The sequence below is a fragment of the Verruconis gallopava genome (genome assembly GCF_000836295.1).
Source record: "Verruconis gallopava strain CBS 43764 unplaced genomic scaffold supercont1.28, whole genome shotgun sequence".
In the NCBI taxonomy this organism is placed as follows: domain Eukaryota; kingdom Fungi; phylum Ascomycota; class Dothideomycetes; order Venturiales; family Sympoventuriaceae; genus Verruconis; species Verruconis gallopava.
In genome coordinates, this window is record NW_015622164.1 from 55,891 (window position 1) to 80,875 (window position 24,985).

The following is a 24,985-nucleotide window of genomic DNA, read 5'->3' on the forward strand; positions in this document are numbered from 1 at the left end:
GTTGCTGCCTCGAGGCCAAGTGCGTCGCCGGGAGCCTCGAAAAGCGCTGGTTGCATCCAAAATGATTCTTTCTGTTATGCGTCTAGAACTACGTCCTGATGCGCAAATGCGCTGACAAAAGTGTCAAGCAATCCAAACTGTATGCTGGCACATAGGGCTCTGCAGCGGGACAGGCCCAACGACAGTTTCGGCTCGTCCTTCAACAATTCGTGGCGCAAAGATTGCGGCTACTCTTGGTGCTCGCCTCAGTATACATTTGGGCGTCGGTTTCTCTTCCCCTCTTCACTGTAGAGTTTGCGTCGGCGATTTCAATTGTTTGTTCCGTTGTAAAAGCTGCGCCAGCTATCCAGAGCGGTTACGACGATAAGCAGCGGGCATAGTTTCACTGGCTTCTAGTGTGTTTACGAACACCACATCGCCCGTATATTGAGGCTCTTTATTTTTTTTCGGCAGTGTCTGCGAATGATGTACAGTGTAGTAAACTTCACAAGACAGGCACTCGCTTTCCAGCTTGAGCCTCTATCAACATTCTAGACGGCCGTGATCATATCCTTTTCTTGCCTTGAACACCATGTATCGTATATATTTATTCTTGCGGCTTTTCATTTCTCATAGCATCATTCGTCGTATCCTCTCCTGATCCCTCCTTCTTATCAGTCTTTTCGCCCTCTTCCTTACTGCCCAAACTTCCCCAATACGCCATTGCCTTTTCACTCCCTAGGCTCAACTTTGCTGTTGCCCAGTCCAGCATGCTCGCTTTGTTTTTATGTTCTACTTCTTTCTCCACCTCCTCTGCCTCCTTATCCGCATCCTTGCCATCCTCTGCATACTTCTTCCTATGCTCCTTGGCTTCTTTCTCTTCAATGGCTTCAATGGCGGCAAGTTCGTCTTCTTCGAGAGCCACTTCCTCCAGATCGACGTCCTCAAAGCCGATTCGCTTCAAAATGGCGCCTGTAAGGTATCTGTAACGCAAATGCCCGCTGACAATGTCGGACACGTCGACATTTTCCACGCCCTTGACGAATTCTGCCTTGTTGAGACCTGCGACACCATACTTGGCAGCTGTGGCTCGATACAGAAAGCCCAAGATGTAGTCGTTCTCCGAATAAACGTTGACAAGCCTCCCGCATACCACCGAACGCATTTTTCTAAACTCAATCGAATCGGACGTGGCGGGACAGCCAAGTAGGACCACGTTTTCTACAAGTCCAAAGGCCCTCCGTTCAGCGAGAGTGAGCAGACATCGATATATCACACGTGCCCCCAAAGAATAACCGACCAGGCTGACGGGTCTTTCGCCCTGTGCCCGGTTAATCAGCGCATCCGCCAGAACTTTGCCAGCTTTGTCGCTGCGCGCCATCGCGACGCTAAAAGGGTTGTCCACGATGTGCGACACCTTCAGCAGAGCCAGCGGCCACATGCCTTCCAACAACGCGGCGAAAAGGGTGCGCTTGATGATCTGATGCTTGGCCACGGTCCACGCCTGCGTTTTCAAGATCCCCGTGATGGCGTTGCCCAATTTGAGAAGGGACTCCATCTCGTACTTGAGAGCGAAGCCTTCGATACTCGGGGAGAGCACACGCCACGGCTTGACAACGTCCTCCTTCTCCGTCAGCCATCCCGAGATACCAATCGCGACGCGCAGACGCCTGTACTCCTTCTCAATCTTTCGTGGTTTTGACCACTTGTGAATGGGAACGAATCCAAAATCCTCGACTTCCTTTGCGTATTCATCCATCATCTTGCCCGTCATGCGTCCACCGTAGGCGCCGAACAAGCCGCCGACGACCATCGCGCTGCTTGCCACGGAGCCGAGATATACGGCCGCCGCCGTTTCAGCAAGACCCAACCCACCCATGACCGTCCCAATGCCCGCCGCGACAAGTGGTGCGGCAAGCCCGCCTGTGATGCCAATGACTGCGGCTCCAGCCACACTGGCCAGCCCGACCTTCCACTTCCGACTTGACGCGTTCTCTTCCGCCTTCTTCTTCGTCTCCTTGTCGGCATTCATGTTTTCTGCCGCCTTGAGAAGACCGCGTGCCACGTTTCCCTCGTCTTCAGTGAGCCAAGCAACCGGCACCTGAAGGCTGCTCGCCAAATAAAGCAGCAAAACATGTGAGTGGGCACTGTAGTGCTCCAGACTCAAAAGTAGAAGCATGACCGAATGAAGGACCAGGCGCCTCTTTTCAATGTCTAGTTCAAGGAGGGGAGTATCTATCGGCCTGTAGATGGACTTGATGGCCTTGTCTACGCCGCCATCGTCGTACGGCTGGTCGCCTGCTCTCTCCTTGTCCGTCTTGATGTCGCCCTCGCTGATTTTCGTGTCGGAGGACTTGGGCGCCTCCAAATTCTCGTCCAACATGTTCTCGCCCACCTGCTGCGCGTCCTCCATCTTAGGACTGGCCTGCGCCTCGTTCTTTTCATCTGTTGCGTTCAACACCTGCCCGACTCTGCCCAGTACACTCTCCTGCCATTTGTCGAAGAACGATAGGGCCTCCCTTTTTAGCGCCTGCATCTCCTCCTTGCTCAGTTCCTTGATGCGATCTTCGGCCGCTTTGCGCTGCTTGTCCAGCTCCTCAACATCCACCTTGGAAAGATCAAGGTCTTTACCGTGCGACAAGGCATTGTCGAAGCGCGCATCTGATGGAAGGCCAGAGTAGCGTGGGTCGAACGTGTCGGTAATGATCTTGCGCATTGATGCCGTGCATGAGTGTAAAAGCAGCGTAAAATCGGCACGCTGAGCTCGCGTGGCGAGGATGGTCGTGAGCGATGCATCCTGCTGTTGTCCTTTGGGCTCCTGGCCTGCGGCACCTTCATGGCGTTTGAACGGATTCGGTATTATATGAGCCATGGCAGTGTTTGGATACCAAAGAAGAACTTTTTTTGCTGTTGAACCGTCATCGCATCTCCCAAATCGTTCGTGCAGTCGAACGGGGAAGAGTGGGAAACATGATCGGCCAATTATGAACGACGTCATAGAGGGGGCTGTTGGTTCTTGTCCATCAATTGTCCCTCTATCTTTGAAATCGACCCACAAATCATCGCGACATTACTTGAGAAGGATCTGATATAGTTTCATGCACTGAATACTCCGGTTCCACAAACTCGTACTTCGGATTGACATTCAACGAGGTCATAAAAGCAAAAGCGATCACATGTTCGCGGCATCTTCAACCAAGCAAGCACTTCTACAGTATGGTATCAATAAATGTCAACCGCAAACCTATACTCAGCCCAATGCAATACTGTTCATTTTTTTCGTCTTCTTACAATATACCCAACGGCATCGCCTCACTGGCCCTTGTATGTCTTTGAATGTGATCAAGAGCCTCAAGCAGCTCCCGCGAATGTCTTTCCAATGTCCCAGTGTTCGTGTTCCTATCAAAGGGAGAACTGTCGGGCGCGCATACCAACCCATCTGCGGGAATGTCTCCTTTCTGAAAGTACGCACTGATTGTCCTCGCGGCGCACAGGCTGGGAACTCCAATTGTGCAGTGGCCGTCTGCCTCAACCGTCAGCAAACCTGCCCCAGAAAACCTTGTCTGCATCTTCTTCGCGTTCCTCAGGGGAGTGACAGGATCTCGTACGGTGCTGGCAAATAAGATGGGAAAGCTTGTGTTCACCGATGTCGTTCGTGAAGTCGTTGGGTAGGTGAAGTTCCACCTGGGCCTGACATTCCAATTTGCACAGAACATAGTGATCTCCGCCCAGAAGTCTCCCAACGCTCGAGACTGTCCGCGCAGGGCATGCCACTTTGCGAAGTGGTCTTCACTTTTCCACTTCAGCTGATCGGCAGGGCCGTCGGTACAAAGGATCGCTGCACTCAACTCTTCGCGAAATCCCTCGTTGTGAGCATAGCAGTCATCCGAGTACGGATTCTTGACGCAGGTCGGAGAGCGGCAGTACGAAATGCGGCCATCCTGCTTCGCGGCAGCGAGCTCAGAGCCGTTCCCCTTATCCAGCTGATCAAACACGCTAGCCAAGGTAGGCCAGAACTTCATTGGCTGATATACGGCTTCGCGAACGACATCCATGGCGTCGGAGACTGTGATCACATCTGCACTGTAGGTACCAAACGCTTCCACAGGCAGCGGGCTACTCTTCAGCCTGTCCAGCACGCCATGATATCTCACTCTGATACCGTCGACGCCATTGGCTGACCAGAGCGGACACTCAACCGGTCCGGCTTCGTGGCATTGCCTGAAGAAGCTCCCGATGATCAAGTCTGTGTCGAGCAGATTCGACAGCCACGTACCAGAGTAGTAGTCATCCGCATCACATACGCCGTCCAGCACCAGTCTGTTGACTTTTTCAGGGAACAATGTGGCGAAAGTAGACCCGAGCAAGGTACCATACGAAAAGCCCATGAAGAGTAAACTTTCGTTTGATTTGTTCCATCTGGTCCGCGCCTCTATCTCTGCAACTTGCTCACGGCTCTGCTTCATTTTCCTAATCTGTTCTTGAGCTTGCTTCTCTCGCCACTCGCCTAGGGCTTCGATAATAGCCACCATATCGCTTGCCACTTGTGGCGTATTCATGTACATGCCGATGCCATCCCATTGCTCACGCAACGTGCGGGAGCAACTTTCGGCCAGAGCTTTGTTCCTACTCCACACCAAGGGGAAAGTGCTATTCTCCCCAAGGCTGCCTGCAGCCTTACGTCCTATGTCCCAGAATTGGCGCGACACGTCGTCTGGAAAACAAGATGGGCTTGGTGTGGTATGATTTACTCCTCGGGGGTCAAATCCAATGATGTCATAAGACATCTGATTTGTGCCGTCCTCTTCGGAGCTATATGAACCTGTGTCAACAACTTTCTGTATCTGCCTGCCCACACTGAGTAGCATGTTAACACCTGAGCCCCCAGGACCGCCGGGGTTGATCAGAATGGCGCCTCCATAACGAGGTGATGTTACGGGGACCTTGGCTGGCAGTCGTATCACAGCAATGCCGGCACGTTGCTTTCCCTGGACCTCAGTTGAGGCGGTCCAGTCTAGCGGAACATCGAGACGAGCGCACTCATATTCACCGTAGCAGGAAACAAAGCCAAATGATTTTGTGGGGTTTACTCTCGACCATTCGAATGGCGCCGCTGGTGATAAGTTTGCCTCGTAGAAAACGTGGGTTTGAGGTGTGATCCACCGGAAACCGTTGGACAAGACAAGTACAACTGCAACGAACAGTGTCAGATGCCGGAAGAAGACGTGCCAAGAATACCAGAATGGAATGCTTTGCCCGACTTTAGTAAAGGTTCGAGTCTTATCCATTCTACTGATGAAACTAGACACACAAACAGCATCCAGGCAGAAGATGGAGAGAAGGTTGCAGACGACGAGACCTCAAACGTGTTATCTTTCTAAACGCTGCAACTCGATGATCCCTCGAAGAAGCGCACAGCGGTGATATACTCGGCGCGAAGTTTTACCATATCTGGCCGACAGGTACTTGGCGTAATCGAGCGCATGCGATTCGTCGGATAGCCAGTCAACTCAAGCATGCTGGAAGGATTTCCATCTAGGTGCATGCATGATAACATCGGAGGGAAAAAAAGGGCAGGCATGGTCAAATTACGAGATTCGACAGAACAGACACGAAAGCGGACACTCCCGTGGAACATTTGGACCCGTCGAAACGTGGGGTTGGACATCTATGCATGTTCGAGCACGTGATGTATCATTGATGAACTTCGCGGACGACGCGTGTACAACTGTACGACTGTAGATCGTGTCAGCGTATCTACGAACGATTGACAGCTGGTATGGGTTCGTTAGTCGACAACACTTTACAGTCCAACCCTCATCGACCGAAGTTTCTTGGGATGCCACCGAACAAGACAGCTTGAGCGGATGCGTGCAAGACAAAAGCAGTCCGTTGCATCGTCCGCCAAGCAGCGACGTTTCAGTCTCGACAAGGACGGCAAAGTCAATACACTTGAGGCCAAGTCAGTTGATTCAAGTCAGCGTATCATTGTCAGTGCCCGCTAAACTTAGCGACGTTACCCCACAAATTGCTGCGTCAGATGCCCTCGTCACACGCAACTGCAGCGTCTGCTTACCCCTGCCGATGCCGCACGATCGCTCCATTGACACGCCGGTCGTGCGACGGCTCTTCCTTCGCAGAGTCTCTTCTATTTTCTCTCTTTTTGTTTTTCGCTGGTTTTCGTTGAACTGAATGTCACGTACGCCCGGTCGCGCTGCTCTGCTTGTGGAATTGTACTTGAAATCTCTATGCGCACGACTGCCGCGCTCCTCGCGGCTGTGGCATCAGCCTCTTTAGCTGCCGCGTCCACGCTGACTCCACCAGTACTCCCACTCATTGTGAGAACTCCGTACCTGAGCACCTGGCTGGGCAATGCGCGTGATAATCCCTGGGAAAAATGGCCTACGTTCTGGACCGGTGAAGAGGTGAGTGTGCCCGGAGCGAGGCCTACGCTTTTCGCCGGACCGTACGTATCGCCACGCTGAAGACTGGATAGTGACCATGAATGAAATGTGTAGATTGGCTTTGGCATCCTCGCGTCAGTTCCTGCCACAAAAACAGCATACCCACTGCTGGGGCGACCTCAAGATTCGCTAGGAAAAGGCGGATACGGCCATGGGTGAACACGAGTCTCCCTCATGAAGTCACCCACATGCTGACAAGGACCAGATACAACGTCTCGTTTCCTCGATATCTCGGCGCAAGCTACGACGCTTCGACCACAAATCTATCGTATTCAATCCCAGCGCCGAAGCACGAAGGCAGTGGGAAGCCATTGCACATCCAATTGTCCTTCCTTTCGCCAATTACTCCGCAATCGACGCTCCGACAGTCAATACCTGCAGCGTACTTGACTGTCTCTGTTGAAGGCGATTTCGATCTTGATCTATACATCGACCTGAATGGCCAATGGGTCAGCGGCAACCGTGGCAGCAAGGTAGTGTGGGAGCTGGACCAGCCTGACCTGGACGGCTACTCGAACCTCAAAATCTGGAAGGTCAGGCGAGAAACGGAGCAGCTCTTCACCGAATTCAGGGACCAAGCTGAATGGGGCACCCTTTGCTTCACAGGTCCGTCAGACGTGAACCATGAGAGCGGCACCTCTGCTGTCTTGCGGCAGCGATTCGCCAGGACGGGCATGCTTCAGAATCAGATTGACCAGCACTACCGTGAGATCATGGACGAAGAACCGGTCTTTGCCTTTTCCAAGTCGTTCCAGCTGTCAAATGGCAGTAGCGCCGTGCGCAACACCAAGACGTCCGACAGTGTCATGTTCACAATTGCCCATCTCCAAGACCCTGTCGTTCAGTACGCCTCTGCTCGGGGTCTGACCTTGATGCGACCCTTGTGGAAGTCCTGGTTCCTCACCGATACGAACGTTCTCAAATATCACTATCTCGACTTTCACAACGCAGACAGGCTGGCTCGCAACTACTCGGATCAGCTAGCCATCGATGCCTACAAGTCAGGATCGGATAGCTATGTCGACATCGTTGCTCTATCGGCAAGACAGGTCCTCCATGCTACCAGTTTCGCCGGTACACCGGACAATCCCATCCTATTTTTGAAGGAGATCTCTTCCAACGGCAACTGCCAAACTGTGGACGTCATTTTCCCGGCCTTTCCCTTTTTCTTGTACACCAATCCTCGCTGGCTCGCTTATCTGTTGGAACCACTCCTAGAGCATCAGCTTAGCGGCCAGTACCCAAATCAATACTCAATGCACGATCTAGGCACACACTTCCCCAATCAAACGGGCCACCCAGACGGACGAGATGAATACATGCCTGTCGAGGAGTGTGGAGACATGCTCATCATGGGCCTTGCACTTGTAAACTCCCTGAAGTATGGCTCAGGGTATGATGTGCAGTCCATCTGGTCACTTGTAGGAAACGAAGCCTCCATCAACGAGGACACGGAGAGCGTCTGGCCATTGACCAGCGTCGGTGCGTACGATGGCATTTCTTACATTGATGACACCTGGGCCGGTAGTCACGGCTTGAAAAAGGCCGAGAAGTGGCTGAAGAAGAGCTACCGTCTCTGGAAGCAATGGACATCGTACCTTGTCGAATTCAGCTTGGAACCTCACAATCAGCGTATGTTCTTCAATTTTCCTCCCCTGCGCGCGCGAGCTGTGTGACTGACCCCTGTGAAGTGTGTACTGATGATTTCGCCGGCTGGCTGCCTCTGCAGACCAACCTTGCCCTAAAAGGCATCATCGGCATCAAAGCCATGAGCGAACTTGCCAGCGTCGTCGGGGAGGATGCCGATGCGAAGTACTACAAGAACATATCGGACGTCTACATCAAGAAATGGCAGCAGTTCGGCATGTCGCGCGACGGTAGCCACGCAAAGCTCTCCTACAACTGGTATGGCAGTTGGACCACCCTTTACAGCCTCTTCGCCGACTCCATCTTGTGCTTCCACCCTACCATCACCGGAAATGCGGCGTCACCGCATTCAGCAGATTCGCATCATCACATGCTTGCCGCCGGTCAGCAGCTGCCTCTTCAAGAGGGTGCTGTGCATTCTCCAGCCACGTCGCATCGGGACTTCATCCCGCACTCAATCTACGTCAACCAGTCCTCGTGGTACTCGCTAGTCATGCAGCGGTACGGCCTTCCGCTCGACAGCAGACACCTGCAAGCCAAGTCCGACTGGGAGTTCGAGGCGGCCGCCGTTGCAGAACCCGCGGTCAGAAAGGACATTCTCGATCGCGTCAGCCGCTGGCTTAACGAAACCAGCACGGACCGAGCCTTCACAGACTTGTACGACACGGAAGGCACCGGCGGGTTCCCCCCCACGCGTTTCCTGGCCCGACCCGTCGTGGGTGGACACTTCAGCTTCCTCGCTCTGGAGCGAGCCTGTGGCGGTGGGAACAGCGTGTAGCCACCTGTCACATCCGGAATGATTCACGATCGCATGGAACGAAAACGCATGTGCAGCGTAGCGTAGAACCGCTGCGCGCTAGTGTGATGATGAGATGAGGCAAAGAGTCGAATCCACATGTAACCATAAGCGAGCTACGTTCTGTCACAAACACAAAATATAACCAAAACAAGCACAACCCCATTCGTAATAGCGTCTTCCGTTTTCATTTTTCTTTTCTTTTCTTTTCTTTCTTTCTTTTCTTTTTTTTTCCCCTCGAAACGCGTCAAGCGTCTACCAGTAGCGGTCCACTGGTTCGTTTTCAACCGTCGGACAAGACGGGGAAATCAATGTCAACTACGATCGGTTTGTTCAATTGTTTCGGCCCGCCAAATGAGTTCTTCATGATCGCCGCGTTGACCACGCACGTTGTGGTCCTGCTCCGGCCACGTGCAGAGTCTTCGCCGTGCACGGGGCCGGTCTCCTCAGCCGTCTCCGGATCGGGGTCGTCAGCAGCCGGTGCGGCGACGTCGTTACCCGCCGTCGTGCTTGCGCGCGCTGGGCGCTCGTGCCATTTGGACGTGGAAGCCGCGACGGCGGAGAGGGGGGAGCCGTGCTGCGATCCTGAGCGCCCGTCACGCGGCGTCAGAGAGAGGATGCTCTGCTTCTTGTTGCCCTCGCCGGCGCCGGGATCTTTCCAGCACAGGACGTGGCTTTCCGGACGTGGAGAGTCGGACCCGTCGTTCCAGGTGATGATCTCCGCCCCTCTGCCCTCGTGAAGATGGCCGCAGACGTGCAACGGAGGCCGCACCCGCCACAGCCTGCGCAGCAGGTGCTCGCACCCCGCTCGACCGCTCTTGGTCACCGTTCTGTCACAATGCCCCTTGGGCGGCGTGTGCGTGACGAGCACGTCGGTGTCGACAGGTACTTGATCCCACAGTTGAGCGGCCTGCGCGTCCGTGTAGCCGAATGCCCAAAGCCCGTGGGCCGGAGAGTAAGGGGAGCCAAAGACCTTGAAGTGCGTCTGCGGTCCGGTCGACGCCGTCAACTTGATGTGGACAGGCTCATGTCGCAGATATGTGATCGATGGCGAGTCTTGCAAAAGCGCCCTGCAATCTTCTTCATCCTGTTTTCGTTGATTGTGGAAGTACGTCCAGTTGGCCCCGTAGAACTCGGTATCCAAAGTGATGTCGTGATTGCCTAAATGCCGCACCTCAGATCTGTGTTTAATTTTTTTTTTTATTATATTTTGTTCTTGTGAGAAGTTACTTGCCTCCAACAACGATCTTGATCTCGAAGTCAGCCTTTTCCAACCACGCAACTGTCTTTTTGAGCTCTGAAAAACTACCCTGGTTTGTGAGATCTCCAGCGTGGACAAGCACATCACCTTTCGGCAACTGCGGTGTCTGATTGTGCGTGTCGCTGATACACACGATCCTCGTACGGCGTCTCTGCGGGTTGATTCCCGGCATTCGTTCGAGGCCTCGTCTAGCAACAGGCCGGACATAGGCCAAGAAGATTGTTCATTCAGATTGTGAGGTTGGAAATTGCGCTAGAGATTATGTCATATCAGTTGGGTTTCGCGCAGGAAATGTGTTAACGCAGGCTTTGAAACAGAGAGCGGAGAGCTTGGACAAAGATCCAAGCTGGGCTCCATCATGTGAGCATGTCCGTCTCACTTAGATCATTTGAAAGCGTGCAATTTTTCATAGAGAACATAAGTTGCCCTCTGCAATGTCATCTGCCATACGACAAGCTCACTTTATGTCATTCATAAAATTTGCAGGAGAACATCTTGTATTTCTGGTTATACAGAGTCGCAGCGCGTACGCTGTTTCGAGCTATTTTGCTCATATTTCATAGTCTCGTCCCCAAAACCAGTCCCAGTATGCTCCAAAGTATCTCTTAAAGAATACAAAACTCACTCTTTACTTCAGAGTGGTACATTGTGTAACGACTAGACACTAAGTTGGTTCTCTCATTATGAAAGAATTACCAAACTCCAACCTGTGCCCAGATGCAAACGCCAGCGCCAGAAAAAAAAGTCTTTTAAACAATGATATAGCAGCAACCATCGATACACGCATGAAGAAAGGTAGTTCTAGCGGACAAAAGAAACAGGCGTTGAAAGTTGTCGTAGCGCCGGAATTGCTAAGAATCGCTCAGAAATAATGGGTGCTTGACTCTTTGGCAATTGTTGTGGCATGGCGAATTGACCCGTTCTGGTCAGACTCCATGGTCTGAAGCAAATTGCGACTCTACCGAGGATATTTTAAGCATTCGCTTATGTATTCTTTTCAACAGCATCTCAGTTTCTGGCCCGTCAAACGGATACTCTGCGCGTGATGCGCGTTGCAAGGAGTAAGCATCATGTCCCCCCTTGCAAGTGGATTCTACTGCAGTGCTAAGCTGTCTCAAGAGCGCCACCGAAATAGGTACGCAGCTTTTTTTTTCAAAAAAAAAAATAAAAAATAGTTGAGACGCGTGGCATTCGCGAGCCTTCGCAATCTTTGACGTCGTAACATCCGTGTCACGTGCAAAGTCAGAATAATTCCGGTTTCGCTGATCTCAGAGCACGTCAAATATATTGCGTGTGATCGGGCTGATACCGAGCTGTGCAGGACTCCGCGGATCCGAATCAGATGGTGTCGGTGTGACAGGAGCTTTCTCCAATGCTTCGACAGGGGTGTCTCCAGTTTTGACAGTTAAAAGCTCATGAAACGGGTTCGAGGTGAACTGTGTGGCGCGTGGGGACATCAGTGCGTCGAGATCATCCATGTGTTTCTTTGGATCGAGCTCATTCTGCAACTTCTGCAGTCGGCGTCTCTCATGCAAATTAGGTGAGCTGAATTTAGTGTTCAGCGCCCGGGGCGGATTCTTACGCGGAGTGAGTCGTGAAGAATCCGTAGTCTGCGTTGAGTTCTCACTCCGAAGAGGAAAGTCCCGAGGGAAGCTAGAAGATGTGGGCGACATTATGGAGAAAGGTTCGGTCGGCGTGCGTTGTCGTTCGAAGAATGAAAAGCCGCTAAAGCCCGTGTTTTCTGTTGTGACGGATGGCTTTGTTTGTGCGGATGCAGCAGGCGCGTCCGCCAGCGACGGGAATGGCTGAACAGTGGTTGGTGCTGTCTGCGACAACACTGCGGCAGGAACGTCAGGGAACTCGGTTCTCATCGGCGAGAACAGGCCAAACGAATCGTGATGTTGTATGTCGCTTCTTTTCGGTAGGCCAATCATCCCAAACTCTTCGCTTCGAGGGCTCGTCACATTCAGCAACGGTGGGGGGGCCGGCGCGTCAACCATAGTGCTGTCACCGTCTCTATCCTGCCGTAGTGGCAGTTGCCGCGAGAAGTTGGGGGTCTTCCTTTTCTGCGATTTTGTGCTCGCTGCGAGATTGGGGTCAATATGCGTCGGAGCCTGTTTTTCTTGTTCTATGCCATGAGATTCGTCATCCTGTTCGATAACATGCACCATCGGTACAATGTGTCCCTTGGGGTCCACGTAGGGTGTATCTGAGACGACGGAGACACGCTTCATATCGATATCACTTGTGGTATGACCTTCGCCCCATGAACGTCTGAACGCAGTGTTCCAAAAAGAACATTGATTGGGTTCAAGCGGGGCAGCCGACATGGGCCCCATACTGGCTGTTCGTGCACGACTGTGTGCTCCCTCATCTTTCTCTGGAGGTAGTGGAGCAGTTCGAGGTGTGGTTGGACCAGACATCGATTTCGAGCTCTCGTTGAATGAGTCAGTGGTCGATGTTGACGAGAGCGTCGACGAGAGCTTGCGCGGCATGTTAAAAAGTTGGTTAGCCCGTGAATTTCGAAGCAAGCCGGATCTGAACTCCTGAAGCTGCATGATTAGGTTCATATTCGGTCCAATCCACTTGCTTCTTTTCTTCACCGCGTCGTAAGCCTCCTGCACGGTGATTCCCGGGTTCTTGTAAATACCATAGGCTACGATCAGCGTCGCCGATCTTGAGACGCCGCATTGGCAATGCACAAGTACCCGCTTGCCTTGCTTCACCTTCTCATCAATCACCTTTACCAGACGGTGAAGATCAGGAACTAGGTCGGTATTGTGCTCCCATGGAATGTGAATATACTCGGGCATTTTTGTAGGCAAAGGTGGTGCCGGCAGTTGCGACGGTAAGGGATTCGCTTTGGGTGTGTCCGGCGAGCTCGCACTTTCCGAACCGTCTATTGAACCGCCCATGTGTTGAGCAGGCTCCGCAACAGCTGATGATTGCGTCGCTTCTGCGGCCACTGTAAAGGGGTTCTTAACCTCGCTAGCTACGTTGAAAATCACGTCGTATCTTGAGGCCACCTCTACGCTGGGCTCATAGTATAGATCGATACCATCTTCATAGATGCGGATCGGCCCATTGGGGTAGCTCTCTGGCTTCTCTTCCTGCGACTGTGGTACGTCAAAGTTCTGCTCCGCATCCTCCTCTTCGTCTTCGATAGGAATATCCGCAAAACCTCGAGGAGCTGGCTTCGTTCTCAGCTGCGGCAGGGTCATACCACCCAAGGGTCCGTGGCTCGAGGTCAGAAGTGGCAAAGACGGGGAAGACTGGAAATGCCGCAACGTATTCGGCTTTGCTATGGAGGGAGTTGGTGGGACGACACCGCCCACGCCAATGTTGTTGCTGGCGGGGGTCTTTATGGTGAGATTAAGGCCACCCCCGAGCTTTCTGCGCGGAGGAGTCGGCGGCTTCACAAAGACGGGAGAATTTGGAGCGGACGTGCGCTCGATCGGCTTCTGTGCTGATGCGGACACAAAGGGTGCCGACAGAATGGAGCGTCCAAGGTTGTATGCAGAGGTGGTATTTACGGCAAGATTTTTGAGGTTCCTGGCTTTCTTCGCAGGTGTTGTGGGCCTTTGCATCTCGAAGAAGTGTTGATTTGTGGGCTCCATTTGCGAGCGCATGGGAGGCTGAAACTTGGGTTCCGCCAATGCGTATGTCATGGGCAAGCTAGCGCCTGCAGGAGTCTCCGGTGACGGACCGGGAGATGGCTCAGTCATGGACGAGGAGTCCAACGTCGAGACCGTGGTTGTGGGTGACGACTCGGACGATTCGGAGGCGGATGTGGAGACGCTGTCACGCTGCTTGTGAAAACTTGTAAAATGCGGGTTCATATGAGCGAGGCTTGTTTCGCTGGTCGTTGCTGTGTTGTTGCTAGGGAACGGCTTCTGCACCTCAGATGCATGTTGACCCTGCAGCTCTTCCAATTCCCTTCGTGTGGCCTCTTCGTCAAAGACAGTCATAAAAGAAGGCATTGGCGGCGCGATCGTTCTTGGCGACGGAGGTGTTTGCATGCTCATGCGCTGGTGGAGTCCACGAGGAAGCCTGTCGAGACTGGCCTTGCGGCGGTGGCGACTATCGCTCGTGTAGATCGGCGGGCGGCGCGGAGTCGGCGAGATGAGCTGAATGGTAGGAACAGTGATCTCTACCTTCTTCGGCGACGGCTGGGACGGGAAGCTGGAGAAATCGTCCACTCTGTAGGCCCTTTTGCGGTCAGCATCGTGTGCAAGTGTGGCCGTCGCCATCCCTGGGTGCTGGTGGACGGCTCGTTTTCGCTTGCAGTCTCTCGGACACGACGAGAGAAGGTATGATATGGCAGAAACAAGACACGGCGAGGGATGGCCACAGAGAAAACAAGGCAGAGATGGGCGAAATTGCAGCGTCGAGGCGACCAGGGCTGTGATGCGCTCGAGACAGTACCAGCGTCAGATGCGACGGCGGCCCTCAATGCCTCTGCACAGCGCTGCCAGGCCCGTCAAAAAAAACAAGAAACAACTCACCTCGGTGGCTCGTCGATTGGAGTGTGATATTTGAGGGCAACGCGATGAGCAAGATCCTGCTTGCTGTCGGGCGCTTAACAGTGGTCAAGGAGTGGACGGCGGGCGACGACACAAATAGACGCGGGCGGGAGGATTACAATTAACGGGCAACAGCGACCGTGGGGTCGTAAGCGCTGGAAGAAGGCACGACTGAGACAGGAAGAAGGCGAGGGCCTAGAGGTGGAAGCCGCGATCAGCCTGGAGGCGTGTGAGGACGAAGACGAAGAGGAGGAAGGAAGAAGCAGAAGCAGAAGCAGAAGAAGCGGAAGAGTCGAACGTTCGCAAGCAGGTGGAGAATGGCTGGCGTTTGGTGGTGAGGCAGGCCAAGGGTGCGTCGTGTGGTATCCCGGACAGGAGCATGGGTCGGGGCGAAGAATCAAAGTCTCCTTTCTCTGCGGTGGAGGAGTTTGCGTGGACGACGGAGAGCTGAGCAGATCTCTGGATGGACGGGATCCACGGACGGGGGCGGGCGCGAGAGGAGTCTGCCGTCACGAGCTCGCAGCGAACGAGACGTACGCCTGGGGCAAGGCGGTGGAGAAGAGAAGGGAGGCGGGCTCGTTTGTTGGTGGTTCAGCACCAGCCGAAGGGGATTTGTCGAAGCAGAAACAGAACAGCGACAGCAGCAGCAGACACGCAGAACGCAGAAAGGCAAGAGATGGCAGAAACGAAGATGGGGCACGGCGCTTGCGCACTTGAAGGCTGCCAAAAATATGAGCCAGTCAGGAGCCGGCGTGGAGTGTGCAACGGCCGGGCCAGTGTCTTGAGATGCATACGCTACAGCACGTTAAGCTTGGTGTGGCCCCGTCCAGCCTGAAATCAGCCTAGCACGCGCCCGCGGCGCCTTCGTGATCGTCCCACAGCGATCCTGTACAAAGCGCTGGAACTCCTCGCAGTACATGCTCGGTCCAGTCCAGTGCTGAGCTGGATGGAATGGGTCACTGGACGTACGGGGCACTGGACGGACGTACAGACCGTCTCCTCTGTACGGACTGTTGTGCCACCCTACCGCGCAGAGCACCACCACGCGCCTGTGCCGTCTCCGCTTGCCTCTGCTGTACCTCTGTGCCCGCGCACGCTTATTGTACGGAGATCTTGGGCTGTTGATGTGCTACATTGCGATTGTTCCCCGTCATTGGACACGCTGCCCACTCCAAAGGCGTGCATCAAACCGCTGTTTTGCATCCTGTGTCCGACCAATCGCTTGCACAGAACTACTGTCTTCCAGCACTGGTGAGCAGCTGCCGCGACTTGTTCTTCATCCTCCACTTCTCAGTCTCCTTCTTCCTCTGCCTCCTCGTTGTCGTGCTTCGCTGCTGTATGTGTGCCATCCGCCATGCCTGCCCCAGCCGTCGCCACCACCTGCGCCTCTCTCGCTTCCTTCAAGGCCGTCTTTTTGCCTTGGCCCCCATCAGCCTTGACCGAACTTTCTCGCATGTCTTTGAGGTCTGACGGGGCAGCCGCAGTGGCTCGCTGCAAGATGCAGTCTCTCCGGGTACGTAGCGCCACGGCAGTCAGAGTAGGGCCAACATCGTCGGAGATTTCATCCTGGCCGACGTCCATCGGGATGCCATCGCTGTCGAACGGCCGTTGCAATTCATGCAGTCCCCTGATGTAGTTGGTCAGCGTCACCTCCAGTCTTTCCGCACTCGTTCGGCGCGGACTTCTGCACTTGGCACCGGGCCTGTTCTTCATCGCTCCGCAGTTCGAGCGTGCCGCGACGCCTGCATGCCAAGTCCAGGCACACGCACGCGTCTACTAGGTCGAATGCCGACTCTTCCTCTGTGCTGAATCACGTCTGGCGGCCGGCTGCGTGGCCCTCCAGCGCGAGAGAACACAGAGCCACCCTGGCTCGACAGCGAGCGTATTAGCGACGACGCCTCCGGCCTCGCGCGCGTCCACACTGGCCAAGGAGCGCGCAGGTGGGTCCCGTGCATGGAGAGCATGTTTCAGCTGTCCCAACGCACGAGATTCGTCGCTGCCGGACGTTGGCGGCGCTGGCCAATCGCGGGCGCGCTTCCTCGGCCCCTGTCCGTCCAGCGCCCGCGGTCCCGATCAGAGGCTTGCTTCCCTGACTCAGAAGGCGCTGGTGCCGTCTCCCCTTGCAGGTCGTCCAGTGCGGGCGCACGCCTGACGAAAGCCCACCACCGCGACCGTCAACCTGTCTGCACGGAAAGTCGGTCGTGTGCGGTGCGCAGCTCTGGCATCGTATCACCGCCTTTTCACTCACTTGTCGCGCTCTGAACATGAGGAGCCAGACGCACACCTGCCATCTTCGACGCTTCGTCGCGTCGTCACGCCGTCGCGTATATGACCGTCCGAGTGCCAGATCGCCGCAGTGACTGCATATCACAATTACATCGCGTGCCCACGCGAGGTAAATGGTGATAGGCACAGCCCAGAAAGGTCAGAAACGAGATGACCTTCTGGAAGCTCCTGATCGCCGCATGGTGCCAAGGTCTGAAAGTGCACCTCTTTTGTTCTCTTCTCCAAATGAGCAGTGATACGCCTTTGATGAAGCTGTTCTATCGAAAATGAGCAGCCAACGCAGGGTAATGTACAATGGCTCTTTGCTCTCGCGTTGTCATTGCCTCTATCGCTAGACACCATGTTCAGCTCTTCTAAACCGCCAAGGCAAGAACATAACATGCGCTTGGCCACAAGGTTCGACACGGCTGAGTGCTACCTCTCCTCTAACAGCCTCCAAAGCCAAAACAGTACAGAATGGAAACCTACACACTTGGCTGCTTCCCCACGCGAAGGAGCACCTTCGACTTACCGCAGCCACACATAGCCCTGTCTGCTTGAGCGAGGATCCTTTCTATCTCTAGTGATATTTGATCTAAACCAAGAGCGTCGTAAAAAGAAATTTCCACCGTCGCACCCTCAAGGTGCTAGCCTCCATGTTATGATGTGTCGAACATATCGAGGCTACCGACATAGAATCCTATCATCCATAAACATCCCCAGACGGGCTGCAACAGCGTTTTGATAACTGCAGGGCCTGGGCATACTCCAGTCCAGCCCCAGGAGATTCCAAAGGCTATAGCACCAAGTACGAAACGCACATCGACGTCCTTGAACATCTTCGTCGGCAGCGAGAAACGAGCGGCCAATCTCGGTGGTCTTTCAAACCCTCGCGATTGGATCTTGATCAGGTTGGGTAAGACGGCACCCACAAAGATTAAGGACAAGCTTGGGTCCCAATGCTGGATGCTTAGCGGATGTAGCTCAAAGGCGAAGAATGATTGCACCTTGGACGAGTCTGCCATGCCGGATATGAGCAGACCAAGGCCAAACGCAATTCCCACCATTCCATAAACGATGTTGACGCACAGTTTTTGTGACTGGATTCACGATCAGCCAAGTTCGACGCGTGAGAGTACAGACAACGTACCGGCGCAGTCCAACCGGACTTAAGCGCGACAGCGACGACAGATATGATTGCTGTGATTGTGCCTATCGTTCTGACATCGGGATAGGTCATCGTAAAACATGGAATATCAGGCCTGCATTGAGCGGTTTCCAGTGAAGGATTTGTAAAATGGAAGGTGGCAATCGCAACAGGAACGAAGATTGCTGTTGCCAAGAAGGATCTGGGACTCAGTCGTCCAATGCCGCACAGCATATGTCCAGAGGTACAGCCGCCACAATGCTGCTTGCTGTCAGAAACGTGGTAAACATAATAAGCTCACGAGAGGGATCCTACTTTAGTTCCCCAACCAATCAACGAGCCACTAACGAGAGCCTTGAAGACGTTCAAGGCATTGATCTCGAAGCTCCCACGTGGGAGAGCTTGCGGCAACATCAGTGCGACAACGCCCACAGCTGCTATCATGCCTCCAAAAAACCATCCTGTGGGTGACTGCGATATCTCATCCTTGGGATTCCTCAGAAGTCGGCGCAGGAGGCCAGACGCGCCGAGTATCGCGCCTGCGTCGAAGAGAAGAGTGGTTGTAGCCAGGTGCAAAAGCAAGGCACCTGCCGTAGTCTCGAAAGGGGTGAACATGGCTATTTCACAACAAGATTGACATCGCACACACGGAACTTGGGTAAGTAGTTATAGGTGGGATGAACCAGGAACTAAATGAGACGAGGAGACCGGACAGGTCTCTTTGCTACATCGTCGGTAGCGAGGTCCGCATTTCGGCCGACCCGCAAATCTAGGGGTCTCTAGATGTGGCAGTTTTGAGGAAAAATTAAAAAAAAAATATATAGAAAAATAATTGTCTTTGTAATGCATGGCCCGCCGTTCCAGGTACCCGTTCGTCAACGCCGAGATTGGTCTAGAGAAGGAAGCAAAGCACAGGAGGCAAAAACGTGTGGACGGCGATCGCGCAATCTTGCGATTCTTCTTAGAACTTGCCGAAAGGGGTCTCGGCAGATGTTGGTCGCCGACCTCGACCCTGTTCGCCAGCGTCCCATGTCTGTAGACGCGCAAAACGATTTCCCATTTTCTTCTATCACAGGACACAGGCTGCAAGACAAGCAAAGATCGTTCGATTGTACGTTTGAGGCATCGTGCCATCCTTGTAATCGAATCGTCCTACAAGAACACCGGACCTTTTATCACGTGTGGACGCCGTAGCGGACACGGAACAGGTTCGCTTCTTCGCAGCGAGGCAAGACACCAAAAATCGGCGGCCTCTTTGCGGACATTTCGAAGACAACGTTGTCCTTTTGCGATCCAGCTTTTGAAATAGGCGCCGTCCACCGTGCCCCAAGATCATGCTGGATGACGTTGCGGACGAGCCAGTACGACGTTTGAAAAGCCTGTTCTGAGGGCGGCTTCTACCGAGTCTTTTACCTGGATCCATCTTCCAATAGTCTAGGAGCTCGCAACGACTGGAAGGTCTACACCACGATTTCTTTGAGCGCACGTATGAAGACATCGTCACTCGGATCCCTGGACATGCGTCCTGCAGTCCTTTTCGAAGGCTTTCTCAGACTGTTCCGCCCATGTCGAACACTCGACGGTCGTAGCTTATGACGAAGAAGGAAAACCGTGTAGGCAGTTGAATCTTGCCGCTGTGTACGTGAAGAGAAATCACAAAGGCTTTTGAGCCTTTTTCTTCTGCTTATCTTGCAGAAGCTCGTGAGGCAACGCTTTCCACACCCACACACATATAAAACTGGAGACCATTCAAAAGTTCAGTCACAGTGACGAGGGGTTTTCTTGTGGAGAATGCCAAATACGAAATGATTGGGTGAAAGAGCAAAGGTATAAAGCCAGTGGGGAAGAGAAAAAAACACTCGGCCGCCAGGGCCCCCAAGACCCCATATTGCAGAACAAACATCATGATCCCAGACTCTGGGGGCACGTTTCTGGTGCAGCAAGGATGTGAAGTCGCGTCAATGGCGAAGGAGAGCCAGTAATCTGCGTCTCCGTTGCACAAGGGGACAACCTTTGAGGAAGATCGAGTACTTAATGCAAGCTAACTAGTCTAAAGGGACCGTTCCACCGGAATAAACTCCTCTGCATGATACGCAGACCTGCTTGCCGTCCCAAAGCGCCCTGCTGTACGAATATACCGGAAGCCAAGAACGACCGTGTAAACCAGAATCGGTATCGGCTTCAACCGTTCCGCAGCCCCGTCGACGGAAGCAGCGAATCAAAGCTCTTCTTTGATGTTCTCCGCGAAAGGAGTGTGTTGTGTGCGTTCAAGGACGACGCTAGATCAAGATTCAAACCCACGCGCCGATTTCACGAAGCAAGTCGTAGGTATAACTCTCTTCCCCCGCGTCTCTAACGCGTTGATCGTCGGGGGTTTGCCCATGTCTTCTCGTGTTGAGTGCTACGGGGATGGCCTGGTCGGCCGTGGAGAACACGACCTCATCTTCTCTGTGAAAACCGAGCAACCATTGATAAATTTGTTGATCTTTGGAGTTGCTGCTGGCTTGCTGCAAGCTGTTCAAGGCAGATGCTGGGTCTACACGGTAGCTGGTGGCGGGCACTTGAAGGTGATGTGCGAATTGATAAACCGCGACAGGAGACTTGGCGGCGGCTTCATTTGTGGGGACACGACGATCGTGTGCTTTGGTGGCATTCTCTCGCGCACTCCGCGCGACGTGACCCTTGACCTGATCAATTGTATTGAAGACGGCAGACGGATGATGCACGGTATTTTGGACATGCGTCTCCACATTTGCCGCTCGCGCGGTGGCAAGCTGCTGCACGTCCTGCTCCGGCTTCTCGACCATCTCGAAGCTGAAGTGGCTGCGTCCGCCACTGGACAGAGGGGCGTGTGGCGCAAACATCGTTGTGGCGCTCGTGCCCGTTGCGAGCGGCGCTGCACCTGAGGTCTCCATCAAAGCTTCAACAGAATCTACAGCGGTGGACAATGCGAAAAGAAGCTCTGTAACAAGCGGATGAGCAGAAAGGTGATCTCTGGAACGGATTCTGGGGCTCACATTCCTTTCGCTCTTGTATGGGCGTACGCATCTTTAACAGCCATCTGTCTGCTACGCGCTGAAAGGGTATGCTCTTCGCTCGGCAGAATTCCTGAGTCTTTTGTCTTGTGATTGGCGCGATCAGCCTCACTTGCCTTATGCACGGTATCTTGGACACCCCGGTCATCCGGCTGGGGTAATGTGTTTGCATTGCCCTTGGCGCTGTGTGCGCATCTTGATTACGTTCTCTACGTGCTTCATAAAGGCACTCAATCTTGTCGCAGAGTCCTGATGTTGCGTATGCTGCTCTGCTCGCGCCAGTTGGCTTCCGCTTTGGACTCGCACTCTCTGCACGTGGCTTGTCTTGATCTTGATACCATCCATCCTTCGCCAGACCGAGCGATTTGGAACAGGAAATCGCTTCAGTCGACGTAGTGCCTGGAAACTACGTGGTCTGTCGATGCGGCGCCTGCGTCGCGAAGCACGTTCACAAGACCGGACGTGGGTTAAGGCTCCGACACGACCCTGACGTACACCTGATGAGGCCGCGAGTTAAATAAGACCCCGCGTCTGGCGGGACGGCAAAATCCGAACTACACGATGCGTATCGACACGACAACCCTTGTTGCTCTGCAACTTCAGTTGCTGCAACACGAAGAGATGACCGACCACCGCGCTCTGAAGTACATCCAGACGCAGCAAGAATGGGACTTCCTAAGGCCGGTCATCGCCAAGTTGTACGTGGACGAGGGCTGGGAGCTCGCGAGGGTAATGGAGGAGATCGAAAGGGCATATCACCTCAGAGCCACGTAAGAGCGTCTTCTGGCCGGCCCCGCGCGAAATCACCGCTCACATCCCGCTTGCAGAAAGCGAATGTACAACACGAGGATCAAAGCCTGGGGTCTGCGAAAGCACCAGAGAAGAGGTGAGGTCGAGGCGATATTGAGGATCAAGGCTGAAAGAGCACGGGCGGGGAAGGAGACGACCTTTGTCCTTGGCGGCAGAGAGGTCAGCATGCAAGATATTGACCGCTATAAAAGGAAACACCAAATCCTAGTGTCGGACCTACTCGAAACCGGACCTACGAGAACAGAGATTCCAGACCTTGAATGGTATACTCCTCCTGGCTCGCCGTCTTCGGGCTCTTCGCCCCTCGTGCTGACCCCGCAGTCTTCTTCTGCTTCATCCTCGTATGGGTCTGTGCCGCAATCAATCGCGTTGCCCGCTGCTTTGGGCGATTACGACAGCTATTTCCGAGGAATATCGACCGGCTTTAGTGTCATGATCACCACGGGACTTTGGGCGCTCTCGTCCTCGTTAGAGATGGCGTGGAGTCCAACTCCGGTGCGGGCACTGTCTCAACCGGTCATTTCCAACAGTTACCACCAGGACGAATGCTACCGCTATTTGACCAACGGCGTCACCCACATAAGGAAGGGCGACAAGGTAACAGGCTACAAGGAGTGGAACGCTGCTTTCTCGCTGATATCGGACGTTGTGCGAAGTGCACACTACAACACCGTAGGAAAACTATTGGAGTGCATCTATTACCTCGACCGACGAGGACACAGACCGGTAGCCAGGATGTTTCAATCGTTCGTATGCGAGATGGCGCAGGCCGTCTTGGGACCGGATCATCCGTACTACCACATATTCTGTGGACTGGCGAATTTGCCTTTAGACGAAATCGGCGAGCTGCAGACGAAAACACAGGAATGCCTCGTGAATCAGCTTGAGGGCTCGCTTGGGCCCCAGGCCTTTGTTAGTTTCGAGCATAAGATGGTCCTGGCCCAGAGGAAGCTCGAGTCGCAACCGGTCCGTAACATAGACGAGCTGATGCCGACGGAGGAGCAGTGCATCATAACGTATGGGCCTACGAGCTCAAAGACACTTCTGGCTTTGAATCTACGATACTGCGTGCTTCGCAGTCGAGGTCTGTTAAGGGAAGCTCAGGACGTAGCCTGGTCCATCATTCAGAAGGCGATGCTGATCGAGGATAAGTCCTTACGTTTGTGGCACCTTACGAGTGCGTGGGTGAGCTTAGCACGTATCCAGTCAGACCTGAAAGATTTCAGATCCATGAGGGCTAGTTTAATATCGGCCTGGGAGGCGGAGAATGAGCTTAGAAACGACCATGGCATAGTCAAGCTAGGCGAAGGGGAGCTAAATTGGATATTCGAAAAAGTTGGACTCCAACCTATTTTCAGGGAGATGGATCCTATTGATATTCCACAGGATGACTCGTTCGAGTCCGCATAAGAGATTCTGGGAGAGTTTATAAAAAAAAAAACATATGCACCGAGCTTTGGGTATCAAGAGCTCGTCCTGCTACCAATCGCACGTTACTGCGTCCGTGCATATGCCGCTGTCGAGATTATGGATCCTCCCCTTTCGAGCCAATTCTTACGTATTTAGTTATCTACGAATTGAACCCAAATTTTTTTTTCCTTCAGTCCTTTTTGGAACCTCTCTTCTTTGCTTGTGTGGGTTTTGACTTCTCCAACACAAGCTCTTCTGACGCTCTAGTTGAGAAGAGCTTCGGGAAGAATCTCCCCACCAGGCGCTGATACTCTTCGTATTCGGGGTATTTCTGCGCGCTCAACAATTCAGTCAACCATGTGGAACCTTGGAAGACGCCGAGATACCCCATGACCCCGACTACGGTCCAATTGAAGTACGTGTCGGTCGCGTAGCACGCCCATTGATACAGCGTCACCCAGATGAGCTGCTCCGCCAAAAAGTTGGGGTGGCGAGACCACGACCACAGCCCGGACACGTTGAAGCCTCGGTCCAGATCCTCTTGCGTGTATTTTGAGTCCGCAGGAAGCTTTGCCGTTGCACGGTACTTGCGCTTTGCCTCTTGGTAATCTGAAACGAGTCAGCACACAAATGCCGTCTGTTGCGAAGACATGCACCTACTCCACTGCTGCTGATCTGCGAAGAACTCGACCAGAATCAACCCCATCAACGCGCGTGAGAAGACGATGTCGGACAGCTGCATGGTGTCCGAGCCGAGGCGGGAGGCGAGCAGAAAGATGTACGCTGGAGCCGTGATCAGGAGGAGCAGGATCTGGCGCTGTCAGTTCACCCACTCACGAGATGTACATACACGAAGGCAAACAGGTGCCAAAAAGAATATGAAAAAAAGAAACATTTTCTTTGAAGAAGTTAGGAAGAGAGAGAGAGAGAGAGAGAGAGAGAGAGAGAGAAGAAATGTCACGCACGTTTTGCCCGAACGAAATGAAAGTGACGTTGAGAGCAAGCATGCCCCAGTAGCCAAGTTTGTCCTTGATGATAGGCCACCTGTAGTCCTCCGATCCGATGTTGTATCCTCCCTTCCGCCAGTAGTTGAACGTCAACCTGGCACTCCAGACCGCGCCAAATACGGCGATGTTGTCCAGCTTCTGCGTCGGCAGGCCGTTGAGGTGCGCCCAGGCGGCATAGTGTCCGATGTACACGGCGGGGAGAATGCTCCACAGCCTGTCCACCTGGGAGTAGTTCCTGTTCACCTCGGAGGCGACGAGCACGATCACCGAGAGCGCGAGCGCGAGCGCCGCCGCCGAGGCGAGCGGGTTCGTGTTGAGGTAGAGGAGGCGCAGCTCGTGGAGCTTGTCGTCGCCGGCGAGCGCGGCACGAAGGTTGCGCGGGAGGTCGAGGAGCTGGGGGATGTACGGCCGAACCGTCAGGCTGAAGTCGGCGCATTCAGCGACCGACTTAAGGGACGGCAAAGACAGCACGGTCGCCATTGTTTTGAAAAGGCCGGGTTTTGGAGAAGAGCCAGGCCTCGACGGTGGAATGAATGTCGCGCCGGGGAACAGCGTCAAAATTCGTCGTCGTCATCGATTGTTTACACCAGTCTCGGGGTGCTTTTATTACGTTTAAGTGTACCCTCACCTTCGCAGCTTGC

At 53.7% G+C, this 24,985-nt stretch overlaps 10 protein-coding genes across 11 annotated transcripts; 2 read left to right on the forward strand and 8 right to left on the reverse strand.

Moving 5' to 3' along the window:
- Window positions 1–420: 420 nt before the first annotated feature.
- Window positions 421–2,915, reverse strand: PV09_07252 (uncharacterized protein). The gene has a single exon (XM_016360997.1). It carries the CDS (start codon window positions 2,849–2,851, stop codon window positions 587–589), a length of 2,265 nt encoding a protein of 754 aa, XP_016211073.1. The 5' UTR covers window positions 2,852–2,915; the 3' UTR covers window positions 421–586.
- Window positions 2,916–3,232: 317 nt separating this feature from the next.
- PV09_07253 (uncharacterized protein) lies at window positions 3,233–5,568 on the reverse strand. Its single transcript, XM_016360998.1, has one exon. The coding sequence runs from the start codon at window positions 5,265–5,267 to the stop codon at window positions 3,267–3,269; it is 2,001 nt and encodes a 666-aa protein (XP_016211074.1). The 5' UTR covers window positions 5,268–5,568; the 3' UTR covers window positions 3,233–3,266.
- Window positions 5,569–6,127: 559 nt separating this feature from the next.
- Window positions 6,128–9,051, forward strand: PV09_07254 (uncharacterized protein). The gene is made up of 4 exons (XM_016360999.1): window positions 6,128–6,404; window positions 6,498–6,598; window positions 6,649–8,075; window positions 8,135–9,051. The coding sequence occupies exons 1-4, from the start codon at window positions 6,228–6,230 to the stop codon at window positions 8,866–8,868; spliced, it is 2,439 nt and encodes an 812-aa protein (XP_016211075.1). The 5' UTR covers window positions 6,128–6,227; the 3' UTR covers window positions 8,869–9,051.
- Window positions 9,052–9,121: 70 nt separating this feature from the next.
- PV09_07255 lies at window positions 9,122–10,433 on the reverse strand. Of its 2 annotated transcripts, XM_016361001.1 has the most exons (2): window positions 10,121–10,433; window positions 9,122–10,047 (listed from the first exon to the last, which is right to left on the reverse strand). In XM_016361001.1, the coding sequence occupies exons 1-2, from the start codon at window positions 10,317–10,319 to the stop codon at window positions 9,170–9,172; spliced, it is 1,077 nt and encodes a 358-aa protein (XP_016211077.1). In that variant the 5' UTR covers window positions 10,320–10,433; the 3' UTR covers window positions 9,122–9,169. The 2 variants fall into 2 exon arrangements, with proteins under 2 accessions (XP_016211077.1, XP_016211076.1); XM_016361000.1 differs by having other exon boundaries at window positions 9,122–10,433.
- A 203-nt stretch (window positions 10,434–10,636) lies between these two features.
- Window positions 10,637–15,277, reverse strand: PV09_07256 (uncharacterized protein). The gene is made up of 2 exons (XM_016361002.1): window positions 14,653–15,277; window positions 10,637–14,356 (listed from the first exon to the last, which is right to left on the reverse strand). The coding sequence occupies exon 2, from the start codon at window positions 14,170–14,172 to the stop codon at window positions 11,416–11,418; it is 2,757 nt and encodes a 918-aa protein (XP_016211078.1). The 5' UTR covers window positions 14,173–14,356; window positions 14,653–15,277; the 3' UTR covers window positions 10,637–11,415.
- Window positions 15,278–15,960: 683 nt separating this feature from the next.
- Window positions 15,961–16,383, reverse strand: PV09_07257 (uncharacterized protein; the record flags this gene model as incomplete). Its single annotated transcript, XM_016361003.1, has 1 exon — window positions 15,961–16,383. One exon carries the CDS (start codon window positions 16,381–16,383, stop codon window positions 15,961–15,963), a length of 423 nt encoding a protein of 140 aa, XP_016211079.1.
- Window positions 16,384–17,340: 957 nt separating this feature from the next.
- Window positions 17,341–18,778, reverse strand: PV09_07258 (uncharacterized protein). Its single transcript, XM_016361004.1, has 3 exons — window positions 18,398–18,778; window positions 18,086–18,343; window positions 17,341–18,035 (listed from the first exon to the last, which is right to left on the reverse strand). Exons 1-3 carry the CDS (start codon window positions 18,695–18,697, stop codon window positions 17,595–17,597), a joined length of 999 nt encoding a protein of 332 aa, XP_016211080.1. The 5' UTR covers window positions 18,698–18,778; the 3' UTR covers window positions 17,341–17,594.
- A 1,595-nt stretch (window positions 18,779–20,373) lies between these two features.
- Window positions 20,374–20,946, reverse strand: PV09_07259 (uncharacterized protein; the record flags this gene model as incomplete). The annotated part of the gene is made up of 1 exon (XM_016361005.1): window positions 20,374–20,946. One exon carries the CDS (start codon window positions 20,944–20,946, stop codon window positions 20,374–20,376), a length of 573 nt encoding a protein of 190 aa, XP_016211081.1.
- A 521-nt stretch (window positions 20,947–21,467) lies between these two features.
- Window positions 21,468–23,511, forward strand: PV09_07260 (uncharacterized protein). Its single transcript, XM_016361006.1, has 2 exons — window positions 21,468–21,887; window positions 21,945–23,511. The coding sequence occupies exons 1-2, from the start codon at window positions 21,679–21,681 to the stop codon at window positions 23,335–23,337; spliced, it is 1,602 nt and encodes a 533-aa protein (XP_016211082.1). The 5' UTR covers window positions 21,468–21,678; the 3' UTR covers window positions 23,338–23,511.
- Window positions 23,230–24,884, reverse strand: PV09_07261 (uncharacterized protein). Its single transcript, XM_016361007.1, has 3 exons — window positions 24,303–24,884; window positions 23,998–24,148; window positions 23,230–23,946 (listed from the first exon to the last, which is right to left on the reverse strand). The coding sequence occupies exons 1-3, from the start codon at window positions 24,822–24,824 to the stop codon at window positions 23,528–23,530; spliced, it is 1,092 nt and encodes a 363-aa protein (XP_016211083.1). The 5' UTR covers window positions 24,825–24,884; the 3' UTR covers window positions 23,230–23,527.
- Window positions 24,885–24,985: the final 101 nt, after the last annotated feature.

What these genes read in the sequence shown, in the direction of transcription:
- PV09_07256 (XM_016361002.1), bottom strand. Translation starts at nt 14,172, where the DNA reads ATGAGCATGCAAACACCTCCGTCGCCAAGAACGATCGCGCCGCCAATG.
- PV09_07255 (XM_016361000.1), bottom strand. Translation starts at nt 10,354, where the DNA reads ATGTCCGGCCTGTTGCTAGACGAGGCCTCGAACGAATGCCGGGAATCA.
- PV09_07252 (XM_016360997.1), bottom strand. Translation starts at nt 2,851, where the DNA reads ATGGCTCATATAATACCGAATCCGTTCAAACGCCATGAAGGTGCCGCA.
- PV09_07254 (XM_016360999.1), top strand. Translation starts at nt 6,228, where the DNA reads ATGCGCACGACTGCCGCGCTCCTCGCGGCTGTGGCATCAGCCTCTTTA. An exon ending in CGTTCTGGACCGGTGAAGAG is followed by an intron (nt 6,405 to 6,497) that starts GTGAGTGTGCCC and finishes TGAAATGTGTAG; the next exon opens with ATTGGCTTTGGCATCCTCGC. An exon ending in CTTGGAACCTCACAATCAGC is followed by an intron (nt 8,076 to 8,134) that starts GTATGTTCTTCA and finishes ACCCCTGTGAAG; the next exon opens with TGTGTACTGATGATTTCGCC.
- PV09_07261 (XM_016361007.1), bottom strand. Translation starts at nt 24,824, where the DNA reads ATGGCGACCGTGCTGTCTTTGCCGTCCCTTAAGTCGGTCGCTGAATGC. An exon ending in TCATTTCGTTCGGGCAAAAC is followed by an intron (nt 24,149 to 24,302) that starts GTGCGTGACATT and finishes TGACAGCGCCAG; the next exon opens with ATCCTGCTCCTCCTGATCAC. An exon ending in CGCAGATCAGCAGCAGTGGA is followed by an intron (nt 23,947 to 23,997) that starts GTAGGTGCATGT and finishes GACTCGTTTCAG; the next exon opens with ATTACCAAGAGGCAAAGCGC.
- PV09_07253 (XM_016360998.1), bottom strand. Translation starts at nt 5,267, where the DNA reads ATGGATAAGACTCGAACCTTTACTAAAGTCGGGCAAAGCATTCCATTC.
- PV09_07258 (XM_016361004.1), bottom strand. Translation starts at nt 18,697, where the DNA reads ATGTTCACCCCTTTCGAGACTACGGCAGGTGCCTTGCTTTTGCACCTG. An exon ending in TGATTGGTTGGGGAACTAAA is followed by an intron (nt 18,344 to 18,397) that starts GTAGGATCCCTC and finishes GACAGCAAGCAG; the next exon opens with CATTGTGGCGGCTGTACCTC. An exon ending in AGTCCGGTTGGACTGCGCCG is followed by an intron (nt 18,036 to 18,085) that starts GTACGTTGTCTG and finishes TCGTGAATCCAG; the next exon opens with TCACAAAAACTGTGCGTCAA.
- PV09_07260 (XM_016361006.1), top strand. Translation starts at nt 21,679, where the DNA reads ATGCGTATCGACACGACAACCCTTGTTGCTCTGCAACTTCAGTTGCTG. An exon ending in GCATATCACCTCAGAGCCAC is followed by an intron (nt 21,888 to 21,944) that starts GTAAGAGCGTCT and finishes TCCCGCTTGCAG; the next exon opens with AAAGCGAATGTACAACACGA.